At 43.3% G+C, this 14,586-nt stretch overlaps 1 protein-coding gene across 6 annotated transcripts in view; it reads right to left on the bottom strand.

Moving 5' to 3' along the window:
• The window catches only part of DNAAF9 (dynein axonemal assembly factor 9), a 134,334-nt gene extending 126,023 nt beyond the window's left edge, over window positions 1-8,311 (bottom strand). For 2 of the 6 annotated variants that reach the window (XM_012754829.3, XM_012754830.3), the window contains exon 1: window positions 8,123-8,299. In XM_012754829.3, coding sequence (XP_012610283.2) covers window positions 8,123-8,205 — 83 coding nt within the window. In that variant the 5' untranslated portion in view covers window positions 8,206-8,299. Of the gene's footprint in view, window positions 1-2,883; window positions 2,898-7,451; window positions 7,693-8,122 lie in introns of those variants that run through there. The other 4 variants (XM_012754833.2, XM_076010979.1, XM_012754834.3 and 1 more) reach the window with 4 other exon arrangements.
• Between the last annotated feature and the right edge of the window lie 6,275 nt (window positions 8,312-14,586).

Below are 14,586 nucleotides of genomic sequence, written 5' to 3'. Positions count from 1 at the left end.
TCTTTTCTTTCCTTTCCTTTTCTTTTCTTTTCCCTTCCCTCCCTTCCACCGCCCCCCCCCCCACCTTTCTTTCTTTCTTTCTTTCCATTGCAGGGCAAAAACAATTTAAACTGTGTAACTTAAAGGACATCTACATCTCATTCACCACCACCCCCCAAAGTTAAAACATCAGAGAAGGGCTCACAAGTTAGGTAACAGTGTCAAGTTATCATGCACTATTAAGCCACAATATTCACCAAATAAGAGTCCTCAGTATATAGTTCCCCCAGACATGAGTGAGAACCCAGGCCTCTACACTGGGCCAGAAATAAACCCATAAAAGTCTAGCTAAGAATATCTTTTTTGTTTCTATAGCCACCTCCCTGGCCAGCATCCAAGCAAGTTGGAGGCTGAAACTCACATTTTCAGACATTTCAAGGCATAGGCTTACTTTGCAGTTTCAGTTTTCTTAAGGTATGGACTACTGGTATTACACCTGCAGTTATTACTTCCATAGATCTATAAACCCAAAAAAGAACCAAGGATATTGGCAACATTACCAAAGAGATAACCAACCTCTGTGAGGCTTTAATTAAAGTACTCTCTGTAGAGTGTCACTATCAAGAACCACTTTCTCACCACCTAGCTCAAAACTATGACTCTTAATTCTCTGAACACCCATGAAATTGAACATAGCCCACAGCTTCACCTGTAATTATTCTCTATTCATTCAATAAACAATTAGTACAAGTAGCATTTCATAATAGGTAACAATAGCAGTTCCTATTTAGTGAGTACTGACTACATGCCAGACACTGATCTAAGCACTAGGAGAAGCAATGTGGGAAACGGCAATAAAATGGATCCAGGGCCTGGCGTGGTGGCTCATGGCTGTAATCCTAGCACTCTGGGAGGCCGAGGCAAGCAGATTGTTTGAGCTGAGGAGTCTGAGACCAGCCTGAGCAAGAGCAAGAACCCATCTGTACCAAAAATAGAAAAATTTAGCCGGGCATGGTGGTGCATGCCTATAGTCCCAGCTACTTGGGAGGCTGAGGCAGGAGGATTGCTTGAGTTTGAGGTTGCTGTGAGCTAGGCTGACACCACAGCACTCTAGCCCAGACAACAAAGTGAGACTCTCAAAAAAAAAAAATAATAATAATAATGGTTCCCGCCCTTTGATAATTTCCAGGGGTAACAAAGAGCCTTCCTTATGAATCTCTTGAAAATACAGAAATCCCACCTATACATGGTATAGAGGGGCCCCAGTACAGGAACCCCTTAATCAGACTGTTTTACTAGAGCACATCCTCCAGTTTCTTCATAAAATGTGCATGGGAGGTCAAATTTTGAAATCTTGCATGAGTGAAACATCTTAATCCTCTCATCACACCTGCCTGAGAATTTGGCCAGATATAGAATTCTATTTTCTTTCAAAAGGCACTCTTTGCTCCATTACGTTCTAGTTTCCAACCCTGCTAGAATCCTATGATTCCTGACCCTATCTATGTGATCTATAGATATTCTTTTGTCTTTATAGTGCTAGAAAATTTCGTTGATACTGTACCTTGACATGGATACTTTTATTTTAAATTAACAGATAAAACTGTATATATTTATTGCTACAACATGTTTTGAAGTATACATGCACTGTGAAATATTTAAATCTAGCTAATTAAGAAATGTATTAACTCACTTAGGTATTTTAGAAAACACATAACATCTACTGTCTTTCCACTTTTCAAGAATATATCATTATTAACTATAGTTACCATGTTATACAATAAATCTTGAAGTTATTCCTCCTGTCTAACTGTAATTAAATATCCTTTGACCAACATCTCTCCATTCCTTACTTCTCCTGCTACCCTAGCCTCTAGTAACCACCATTCTACTCTCTACTATGAGATCAAAATTTTTTTGTTTTGTTTTTGAGACAGGGTCTTGCTCTGTCTCCCAGGCTACAGTGCAAAGGCATCATCACAGCTCACTGTAACTTCAAACTCTTAGGCTCAAGTGATCCTCCTGCCTCAGCCTCCCAAGTGGCTGGGACTACAAGTGGGTACCACCATGCCCAGCTAATTTCTCTATCTTTTGTAGAGACAGTCTTGCTCTTGATCAGGCTGGTCTCAAACTCCTGGTCTCAAGGTAATCCTTCCGCCTTGCCTCCCAAAGACCTGGAATTACAGGTGTGAGCCACCATGCCCAGCCCAAGATCAACTTTTTCAGATTCCATACATGAGTAAGCTCATGTGATGTTCACATGACTGTTTTTATTATTTATTTATGTATTTTTATTTATTTATTTATTTTTTGAGACAAAGTCTCACTTTGTTGCCCAGGCTAGAGTGGTGAGTGCCCTGGCGTCAGCCTAGCTCACAGCAACCTCAATGTCCTGGGCTCAAGCAATCCTCCTGCCTCAGCCTCCCAAGTAGCTGGGACTACAGGCACGTACCACCATGCCCGGCTAATTTTTTCTATATATAGTAGTTGGCCAATTAATTTCTTTCTATTTATAGTAGAGACGGGGGTCTCACTCTTGCTCAGGCTGGTTTTGAACTCCTGACCTCGAGCAATCCGCCCGCCTCGGCCTCCCAGAGTGCTAGGATTACAGGCATGAGCCACTGCACCTGGCCTATTTTTAAATTAATTGTGCTGGATTCCTGGTGAGTTCTTTTAATCTTGATACTCGTGTCCTTTGGTTCTGACAAATTTTATTTTTTATTATTTCTTCATGACATCAAGCAATAACCACCCACTATCCCTCCTTATTACACACATCTACAGATCCCTGGGTCATTCAGTCCTTCTCATTCTGTAAAGAGTTTAGCTTCTGGATCACTGTCTCTTTGCTACTACTGTTCCTACCTTAATTCATGGTAATCTAATACGCACCACAATCTTTACCTCTCAATGCCTTGACTCCTCTCTTCCAATGGTGTTGTCCTCTATGCTACTTCCGCCACTCCCTCCCCACATTGCTCACATCCAAGCAGCTCAACACAGCTGTAAAAAAAGCATACAACCAAGCTAACAAGGTATCACCTTAAATTTACAACAAACATCAAACAGGCACTTAGTGCAGCCTGGCAATTCTAAAACCTCTCCTTATCTTCAACTCATTCTTCTTCACTCTCCTAGATGAATTTTACACCTTCTTTCTCCACAAACTCCCAACACCTCCCCATTCTTCATTTTTAGATGAAGACCTTCCTTCTTATTTACCTGGAAGTAATTAGAAGAGAACTTCCACTTTCTCCCACCACTAATGCTACCAGCATTTGGATCCACATAATCTACCAACAAAGAACTGTATGCATTGTGCCTACGGTGCCTTAAGCCAACATATCCATTTGTGGAGTAGATCCATTCCCTCTTACCTACTCAAGGACTTCACCCCTGCAAGTATGTCTTCTCTCTCTCTTTAGTCATCAATTTTCCCTCACTAATGCATCATTTCCATCAATTTACAAACATGTTATAATGTCTGCCCACCTAAAAATAGAAAGAACTCTCTTCACACCTCATGACCTTCCAGCTACAGCCCCACTACTCTGTTCTCCCTTATAACAATGCTTGAAAGATCATCATTATGACTATCTATATTCACTGTCTTCAATTCCTCTTCTCTCCTTTTCTATTTTTTAAAATTTTTAGAAATTATTTTTTAGAGACAGGGTCTCACCATGTTGCTCCTGGACTCGAATTCCTGAACTCAAGGGGTCCTCCCACCTTAGCCTACTGAATAGGTGGGACTACAGGCATGCACCAATGTGACTGGCTTCATTTTGTCTTAAACCTGCTTGCACCAAAACTGTTCTTGTCAAGGTCACCAATGACCTACACATTATCAAATCTAATAGTTTATTCTTAGTCCTCATTAGACTATCAACCATCTTTTGGCTTTCAATGACCTTGATTCTTCTAATATTTCATAGGGAACCATTTTCCTTCAGAATTTGGAAGGCAGTGCTACACTGTCTTTTCTGGGAACCTTCTCATTCTCCTCAATTTACACATGTGATACACCAGGGCTTGGACATCAGTTTTCTTTTGTACCTGCATTCATTCTCTGGAACTCTATCTAGTCTCATGGCTTCCTTTTTCTTTTTCTTTCTTAATTTTATTTTTTGTAGAGACAGGGTCTCACTGTGTTGCCCAGGCTGGTCTTAAACCCCTGGCCTCAAGTGATCCTCCCACCTTCGCCTCCCAAATTGCTGGTATAGTAGGCCACACAATGCCTGGTCTAGTCTTATGGCTTTAAATAAAAAATTGGCAGTCATCAGCATGTGAATGGTATCTCTATCCCCAATCTCCCTTCTGAACTCCAGACTAATCTATCCAACTGCCTATCCTGTATCTCCACGTGAATATCTATTAGACAATTTAAAATGAACAAGACCAAAAGTGAACTCTATTCTTTCCACAAATCTGCTCTTCTTCCAGTGTTCCCAATATTAATAAATGGCAACTCCATTCTTCCAACAACTGAGGCCAAAAGTGACTAAGCCTTCTGGCATTATTGTTCCTTCAGTCCTTGCTCTTCCTCAGCATTTATTTCTCATAATTCTGTATTACGATTTTTACTGTTTTTGTATATGTACATTTACAGAAGAGCTCTTTGAGGTCAGAGGACTGCCTTATTTATCTGAATCCACAGCACTTAACAGTGTATGTTGAATTTGCATAAAGAGGTAGTGAAATTTAAACTGTTAAATGAGTCCCAAGCAAGAACAGAGACCTCTGCAGAAAAAGATGTTGAAGTAGGAAAGTATATTTCAGCTAGATTTCCATTAGTTCATCAGTACTAGTTCAGATAGGCTAGATTATATCTTGGTATAATATGATATCCAATATAAAATCCCAGTGGCACTTCACTTCTTGCTCACTCTACATACATAGATCACCTGGAAGCTTGCTCTGGGTCCCAGACTGATTGATGGAGTCTGGGACCATCTAGAGCACCAACAGCCACCATGACAGAGGGTAAGAATGGCAAATTATATACCAGAAGCTTTTACCATGAAAGGCTACACATTATTCCTATATACATTTCACTGAACAAAAGCAACTCACAAGGCCATACTCAACTTCAAAGAGGAAGCAAGTACAATTCTATTACATGTTCATGAGACAGAAACCAAAAAATTTGATAGACAGCACTCATGACTATCATAACCTTAAAAACAAGCTTCTAATTCTGAGCAATAATATTTTAACTTCTGATCTCCATTCTCCATCTCTGAAAATTAACTCCCTCGCTAAATGAGAACCATACACTTGCAAAATAATATCTATAGATGGCAGGAATGTAACTTCACCAGTTAGGCCTGCCTCTTTCCTCACACTCAGGAGTCAGAGAGCAGCAAAGAAGCCAAACATGGCACAGGAAAGTACTGAGGCCAAACCTGCCGGAAATCTTCACTGTCAAAAGTGAGGGAAAGGGCCGGGCGCTGTGGCTCACGCCTGTAATCCTAGCTCTTGGGAGGCCGAGGCGGGCGGATTGCTCAAGGTCAGGAGTTCAAAACCAGCCTGAGCAAGAGCGAGACCCCATCTCTACTATAAATAGAAAGAAATTAATTGGCCAACTGATATATATATAAAAAATTAGCCGGGCATGGTGGCGCATGCCTGTAGTCCCAGCTACTCGGGAGGCTGAGGCAGAAGGATCACTGGAGCCCAGGAGTTTGAGGTTGCTGTGAGCTAGGCTGACGCCACGGCACTCACTCTAGCCTGGACAACAAAGCGAGACTCTGTCTCAAAAAAAAAAAAAAAAAAAAAGTGAGGGAAAGGCTTGAATAGGCAAGAAAAGCATGTTCAATTAGGTACAGGTGTGGAAAGGAAAGAAACCCTCAGCAAATTTGTTCACCAAAGGTATGGAACAGCCAGACCTTGGAGTCCTTCGCACATTACCCTTTGTCTGAAATCTAACAAGTTTCATTCAAACCACTGGATGGAAGAATTGCAATTTGGGTATAAGGAAAGTTAGCCAGCATACTACCTTTTAACATAAAAACACTACTTTTAAAATGCATATAGACATCTGAGCCTGATTTAATTTTAATAAAGAGAAAATTATTAAAAAATTAAAATAAAAAAATAAAATGCATAAAAAGCACACCACCACTAGAAACAAAAAAGGCAATGGTTAAGAGATGGATTTTGGCCGGGCACGGTGGCTCACGCCTGTAATCCTAGCACTCTGGGAGGCCGAGGTGGACGGATTGCTCAAGGTCAGGAGTTCGAAACCAGCCTGAGCAAGAGTGAAACACCATTTCTACTATAAATAGAAAGAAATTAATTGGCTAACTAATATATATAGAAAAACTTAGCCAGGCATGGTGGCGGATGCCTGTAGTCCCAGCTACCCAGGAGGCTGAGGCAGGAGGATTGCTTGAGGCCGGGAGTTTGAGGTTGCTGTGAGCTAGGCTGACGCCATGGCACTCACTCTAGCCTGGACAACAAAGCGAGACTCTGTCTCAAAAAAAAAAAAAAAAAAAAAAAAAGAGAGAGATGGATTTTATGGGAAAAATCATTTTTTTTCCTAAAACTCTCAAAAGACATAAATCAAGACTCCTAAGCTCAAGATGATCTGGGATAAACCCCAAGTCTGCATAGAGCCTAGACTTAACGGATTGCTGCTCCAAGTTCTAAAGTATCCTGTGCAATTTCTATACAAAGTTCAAACATTTTCTGTTTCAGACAGTGAAAACTGGCAGAAACACTGGGAAGGACTGGAGATGGTTACCATAAGCAGTTAAACACTTAGGACCGTAAAGCTCACAAGGAATTACGTTGAAGGGCAGAGCAGGAGTTCAAATAATGTAACCTGCCAAATTAGAAGCAAATTAGGATTCCTAAATGCAAAAGGTTTCATTAGTATATAGCCCCACCTTCCCTATCCCTTATGCATTCAACAATTATTAGTTGCTAAGGTGTGGGAAGGAATGCAGGAAAGTAACAGAGAAATAAGGTTCTAAGAATTCATTCATGGTCTCCATGAAGTTGGTCTAGTTAAACAACCCCAAAAAAGACTGACAAGCAGAAAATTAAAACACAGTGCCTTAAATACCATAACAATACTATAGGAAAAGCCATTCTAACATATAAGTTGACAACATCCTTTCAAGGGAACAATACCATATTTGCTTTGTTAAGTGGCTGGAGAAAAGAAAAAGCAAACAAAAACAATCTCTCTTCCGGTTTAATGACAGTTCGGTACCAAAGCTCCCTCGCTCTCCCACCCTCTCAAAGGTTTCTACTGCAACCCTTCCATCATTGCAACCTCCACACTCTGCTCGCGGGCCCCATACCAGCTCCATTACAAACAATGCCCAGACTACCAAGGTCAGCACCAAAGGCAAAGGGAGCAGAAATCAGAAACGAATCTTCCTAAATCAGAAGCCTCCCCCCCAACCAAGTCTCTGCCTCTAGGCTCAGGGGACTGGGGGCTGCCGCTTTCGGGGGTTCTAAACCTCTTTCGCCTCTTCATCCAGTTAGTTTTCCTTCCTGCGCCCCCACTGACTTCGTCTCCCCGCAACCTGAGCTCCCCATTGTGGAGCGAGAGAGCGTCATGATGCAGGCTGGGGCAGGGGGGTGGCGCAGAGGGGAGATGCTGTCAGTTGCGTGTATGTAGGGGGCAGGGGGGTGCTCATTAAAGAAGCCTCAGTAAAGGGCAAAGGCTCTACAGACCTACAGTAGGGAGCTTTATAAGTAAGCCGTTGCTGAGGAAAACCCATTTGAGCTTCTACATAAGGGAGCTATTGTGTGGCGGGCGGGGGGCGTCTACAAGTAGCCGTTTCTGGGGGAAACATTGCATGGGGAAGACAAGCGAATTACTCCAACGGAAGTCGCGGAGGGATTCTCTATAGGGGAATCTTTCCTTGGGGAGACGTTCTGTGGGGTGGGAATGTCATAATACGGAGTCGTCACAGGGAACCGTTGTGGGGTTGTCTATAGGGGAGCCATTGTGAAGCCTCTGCAGAGGGCGCCGTTCCTGGGAAAATGTTCCTCCAGGAGCCGTTTAGGAAAGAACTGTCCTCGAGGAAGCCATGTCGGGCCACGCCCTGCGGCGGGAGGCGTCGCCTGACCCCAACCACCCGCATCCCCCACCCGGCCGCCCCTCAGCGGCCACAGCCCCGCGTACCTGACGGAGGGGGACCCGCGGCTGGAGCCTCCGGGGGCGCGCGCCCGGGGCAGCCCCAGCCTGCGCGGGGGGTACACGTCCATGGCGGCGGGCGGCGGAGCAGGACCGTGCGGCTGCGAGGGTCGCTCAGGCCCGCCGGGCGGCTCCAGGCCCGCAGCGGCCGGGCGGCGCGGCGGGGCGTGCCGGGTGGGAGGGGGCGCGGCGCGCGGGGGCACGTCGGGGCCGGGGGCGGGGCCGGACGCGCGCAAGGAGCGCGGATGGGGGTCGGGGCCGGCTCGGAGGTCGGGGGCTGGCCCACGGCCGCAGAGCTGCGCCTTCCTTCGCTGCGAGGTGGCCGGGCTGGACGTTGGGAGCGCGGGTCCCGGGGGGAGAGTTAATACGGCGCCGCTCTGCCCTGTCCTCAGGCGCCGCATCACGCAGTGGGACTCCGCGCGGCGCCCCCCAGCCACGCACTCGGGCGCGCCCGGAGGCGGGGCCTGGCTCCAGCCCTGCCCCGCCCCGCCGGCTCCGGCCTCCTGCAAAGGCTTCCGCCGCTGCAGCTGGATCGGGGCTCCTCCCCCGCTCCCGGTCTCGGGGGCGAGTGCTCGCTGCTGTTTCCTCACCTCCTGTTCACCAATCGTGCATTCGCCCTTCAGACATTCAGCCGAGTACTAGCAGGCCTCCGGTTAGCAGTGCGCACCCAGCCCTGCGCAGGGCATGGGCGTTAGAGGCTTACAGGATCCCAGAGGACCCTTGCCCTTTACTGTTCAGGTCCTGGTTCGACCCGTTTCCGACTGTGGGGCCATGGACAAGAAACTTAATGGCACCAAGCCTCAGTCTTTTCGTGTGTAAAATGGGAGAAATACTTCACTGATAGATTGCCAGGCGTCCTCTATATGCACAGAACGTATTTAGTGATTTTATCCTGCATCCTGTATTGACCTTGTCAAGGTGCCTTAAAATGTCCTGTATTCGTCCTATTTTTCCTTCTTTCGTCTTTTCTTTCTTTCTCTCTCTCTTTCTTTCTTTCTTGGCTTGCTCTATTGCCCGGGATAGAGTGCCCTGGCGTCAGCCTACCTCACAGCAACCTCAAACTGCTGGTTTTATGCAATCCTTCTGCCTCAGCCTCGCGAGTAGCTGGGACTACAGGCATGTGCCACCATGCCCGGCTAATTTTTTCTATATATTTTTAGTTGGCCAATGAAATTCTTTCTATTTTTAGTAGAGATGGGGTCTCACTCTGCTCAGGCTGGTCTTGAACTCCTGACCTTGAGTGATCCTCCCGAATCTGCCTCCCAGGGTGCTAGGATTATAGGCGTGAGCCACCACACCCAGCCTGAATTCATCCTTTTTTTTTTTTTTTTTCAATATCCAGGGTCTCTCTTACCCAGGCTGGAGTGCAGTGGTGCTCACTGCAGCCTCCAACTCCTGGGCTCAAGCAATCCTCCTGCCTCAGCCTCAGGAGTAGCTAGGACTGCAGGCATGCCACACCATGCCCAACCAATTTTTCTTATTTTTTAATAGACGTGCTTTGACTGTTTTGCCCAGGCTGGTCTAGAACTCCTCGCCTCAGCCAGTCCTCCTGCCTTGGCCTCCCAAAGTGCTGGGATTAAAAGCATGAGCCACTGTGTCTGGTCCTGTATTCATCTTTTTACAATAAATTACAAATAATAATTAGAACTATTTTTCTGCCACAGTCATTGGTGCTTAAATCACTTAAATGACAACACTAGCTGAAAAATCCTACCTCCACAAATAAATATCTGGACAATCCCTATGGTGTCTCCTGTAGGTTTAGCTGAAGAAAGACTAAAAGAAGGGAGTAGGGATTTATTTATTTTTTTATTTTTTTGAGACAGAGTCTTGCTTTGTTGCCCAGGCCAGAGTGAGTGCGGTAGCATCAGCCTAGCTCACAGCAACCTCAAACTCCTGGGCTCAAGCAATCCTACTGTCTCAGCCTCCTGAGTAGCTAGGACTACAGACATGCGCCACCATGCCCAGCTAATTTTTTTGTATATATATATTAGTTGTCCAATTAATTTCTTTCTGTTTATACTAGAGACGGGGTCTCGCTCTTGCTCAGGCTGGTTTCAAACTCCTGACCTCGAGCAGTCTGCCCACCTCGGCCTCCCAGAGTGCTAGGATTACAGGTGTGAGCCACCGCGCCCGGCCGGGAGTAGGGATTTAAAGTACTTGTTTTTTATATTCAAGAAAGGAAAATACTTTTTGGCTGAAGTTCCAAGTTTTGAACAAGTAATTATTTGGAGCTATAATAATTTCTCATCGGTATACATGCTCTGAAAATCAGTCAGTCAGTGACACCCTCACTCCCAGAAGCTTAAGCTTTTGAAAAGCAGCCAGTCAACATCAACTTCACTCTGGTAACTATATTTCTGAAAGTTAGTAAATCAATGACAGCCCCAACTTCTGAAAGTTAGCCAAACACTGTCACCTCTATGCTTCTAGACAATAGCCAGTCAACCACTGACCAGGCTTCTGAAACTCAGCCAGTACTCAGCTGCTATACCACCCTAACACAACTGAGAGTCTGTCAATTGCTAAACATTCCTGCTTTTGAAAGACCACCAATCCCTGAACGCCAGGCTTCCCAAAACCTTGTATAAGGTCAGCTCTGGCTTTGTTCATAAAGGCTGTGCCTTACAAGCATAGCTCTCCCATGTAAACAAAAAAGAAATTCACCTTTTTTTTTTTTTGCATTAGATAATTGAGTTCAATGTATTGTTTTTCCCACATAGACATTCACAATTCTTTCTAGATTCAATTGCCATTTACCATTAGCTATGCATTTGGACTTGTGACACATGCAATGACAAAGCTATGAGATTTATCAAATACAACTTTTTCAATTCAATGCTATGCTTCCTATTATAAATTTTTGTTTTTATTTTATTTTATTTTTTATTTTTTGAGACAGAGTCTCACTCTGTTGCCTGGGCTAGAGTGCTGTGGCATTAGCCTAGCTCACAGCAACCTCAAACTCCTGGGCTCAAGCAATCCTTCTGCCTCAACCTCCCAAGTAGCTGGGACTACAGGCACTCACCATCATGCCCAGCTAATTTTTTTCTATATATTTTTAGGTAGCCAATTAATTTCTTTCTATTTTTAGTAGAAATGGGGTCTTGTTCTTGCTCAGTCTGGTTTCGAACTCCTGAGCTTGAGTGATCCTCCCACCTCAGCCTCCCACAGTGCTAGGATTACAGGCGTGAGCCACCTCGCCCGGCTGCTATTATCAATTTTTAAAAACACTCAATATGTATATGCACAACTGCAACCATCACCACAATCAATTTTAGAACATATTTTAATCACCCTAGTAAGAAACCCTGTACCTATCAGTAGTCATTCCCCATTTCTCTCTAACCACTTCAGCCCTAGACAACTACTAATCCTTTTCTCTATGAATTTGCCTATTCTGAACATTTCATATAGTTGGAATCATATGACATGTGGTCTTTTGTGACTGGCTTCTTCCGTTTAGCATAATTTTATAAGGTTTATCCATGTGGTAGCATGTATCTGAATTTTGTTCCTTTTCATGATTGAATAATATTCCATTGTATGGATATAGCACATCTTGCTTATTCATTTATCAGTTAATGGACATTCAGGTTTTTTCTATTTTTTTGTTATATTTTTTAACTAATGCTGTTGTGAACCTTTGTGTACAAGTTTTTGTGTGGACATATGTTTTCAGTTCTCTTGGGTATAAACCTAGGAATAGAATGCTGGATCCTATGGTAACTATGTTTAACTTTTTGAGGAACTGCCAAACTGTTTTGCGAATTGACTGCACCATTTAAATTTGCACCAGAAACTATACCAGTTCCAATTTCTCCACATCCTCCCCAACACTTACTATCTTTTTGATTATAGCTGTCTTGGTGAGTATGAAGTGGGATCTCATGGTGGTTTGGGTTTGCATTTCTCTAATAGCTAACGATGTAGAACATCTTTCCATGTGCTTATCAGCCATTTGTATATCTTCTTTGGAGAAACACCTGTTCAGATTTTTTGCCCATTTTTTAATTGGGTTATTTGTCCTCTTAAGTTGTAAAGGCTCATTGTATATCAGATATATGATTTGAAAAAGTATTCTCTCATTCTGTGGGTTGTCTTTTTACATTCTTTTTTTTTTTTTTTTTAAGTGATCTTGGGTAGTTTCATACATTCTTGATAGAGTCCTTTGAAGCACAAACATTTAAATTTTGATGATAGCCAATTTATTTTTTTATTTTGTTATTTATGCTTTAGGTGTCATAACTAAGAAACCATCACCTATCTCTGGAAGGCTTGTGTGACTAAAAAAAATAAAAAAATAAAAAAAAATAAAAAAAAAAAAAAAAGAAACCATCACCTAATCCAAGGTCATGAGGACATCTGCTGTTTTCTTTTAAGAGTTTAATAGTTTTGGCTCTTATATTTTAAGTCTTTGATCCATTTTGAGTTATTTTTGTATTAATATACTATGTGAGGTAGGGTTCTAATTTCATTCTTTTATTCATGTGGCCATCCAGTTGTATCTGCATCATTTGTTGAGTAGATGAGTCTTTCCCATTGATTTGTCTTGATACTATTGTTGAAAATCAATTGTTATCTATTTTTTATTTGTGTATATTTGATCCCCCAAATGCCACCATGCAAGAGTGAATTTCATGATGAATTTTCTGAACTACACACATTTATTAAATGAGGTAAAAGTCCATTTGCAGCTCTTTGGTATGCAGATGTTCATTCAATATTGAAAATGGTGGAAAGTTAGATATAAATCAGTATATACTAACAGCTAAGCATAAAAGGTATGTGATTTCTTCAACAGGTACTAGAGGAAGTGATAACATATTTTTAGTCAGGCACAGGGACTCATGCCTGTAATCCCAGCACTTTGGAAACCTGAGGTGAGAGGATCATTTAAAGCTAAGAGTTCAAGACCAGCCTGAGAAACACAGCAAGACCCTATCTCTACAAAAAAAAAATTTTTTTTTTAATTAGCCATGCTTGATGGTGTGTGCCTGTAGTCCCAGCTACTTAGGAGGCTAAAGCCAGAGGCTCACTTGAGCCCAGGATTTCGAGGCTACAGTGAGCTATGATCATGCCCCTGCACCTCAGCCTGGGCAACAGAGTAAAACTCTGTCTCTTAAAAAAACAAAATGGGCCGGGCGCGGTGGCTCACGCCTGTAATCCTAGCTCTCTGGGAGGCCGAGGCGGGCGGATTGCTCGAGGTCGGGAGTTCGAAACCAGCCTGAGCAAGAGCGAGACCCCGTCTCTACTATAAATAGAAAGAAACTAATTGGCCAACAAATATATATAGAAAAAATTAGCCGGGCATGGTGGCTCATGCCTGTAGTCCCAGCTACTTGGGAGGCTGAGACAGAAGGATCACTTGAGCCCAGGAGTTTGAGGTTGCTGTGAGCTAGGCTGACCGCCACGGCACTCACTCTAGCCTAGGCAACAAAGCGAGACTCTGTCTCAAAAAAAAAAAAAAAAAAAAAAAAAAAAAAATGAAGTGATAAGATAACACATTTTTAATAAAGAGAGATTCGGATGAAGAAGATGAAATAATCACAGCAGAAGTTGTAATGCCTTCCCCCACTGTATGTTGTTACCAGTCTTTCAGCTCAAATGACTCTTTGAACATACACCTACCAGAAGTTTTTTCTAATTCAAAAATTGCAAACAGGCCGGGCTCTGTGGCTCACGCCTGTAATCCTAGCACTCTGGGAGGCCGAGGCGGGCGGATCGCTCAAGGTCAGGAGTTTGAAACCACCCTGAGCAAGAGTGAGACCCCCGTCTCTACTATAAATAGAAAGAAATTAATTGGCCATCTGATATATATAGAAAAAATTAGCTGGGCATGGTGGCGCATGCCTGTAGGTAGTCCCAGCTACTGGGGAGGCTGAGGCAGGAGGATTGCTTGAGCCCAGGAGTTTGAAGTTGCTGTGAGCGAGGCTGACGTGCCAGGGCACTCACTCTAGCCTGGGGAATTAAGCGAGACTCTGTCTCAAAAAAAAAAAAAATTGCAAACAAATTTTCAAATGCCAGTACAAAATCTACCGCAATAATTTAAAATGTAATAACTCCATTTATTACTGTTGCAGTGATTTTAGAGTTCTAAATGCCTCAGTTTTGCATAGCATAGCCATGGATGCAAGTAATCACAATGCAGAAAAATTTCCCTTTTCCTTGTGCAATATTTTTCTTGTGAAAAAAGCTTGCTTGTAAGGCTATTTTGGGTTAAATCCCTTCCAGATGAGATTTCAGAAACAGGAGCACATCTTTGCAGAGATTCTCCTATTGAGTTGGGAGTTAATAGGAAAAATAGTATTGCTTTTGGTGGAAATAATACAAATATAATTTTAGTAGATGTTTGCACAATGTTTATTCTAAGTTGAAGTATAGCTTGAATGATTCTATAGAAGCTGTGGAATGTCCCGCTCATATTCTGGGTAATGCTGCTCAAACAACAT

This window comes from Microcebus murinus, chromosome 16 (assembly GCF_040939455.1).
Source record: "Microcebus murinus isolate Inina chromosome 16, M.murinus_Inina_mat1.0, whole genome shotgun sequence".
Lineage (NCBI taxonomy): Eukaryota > Metazoa > Chordata > Mammalia > Primates > Cheirogaleidae > Microcebus > Microcebus murinus.
Note: the sequence above shows the minus strand (reverse complement) of the source record. Positions and strands in the feature narration are given on the sequence as shown.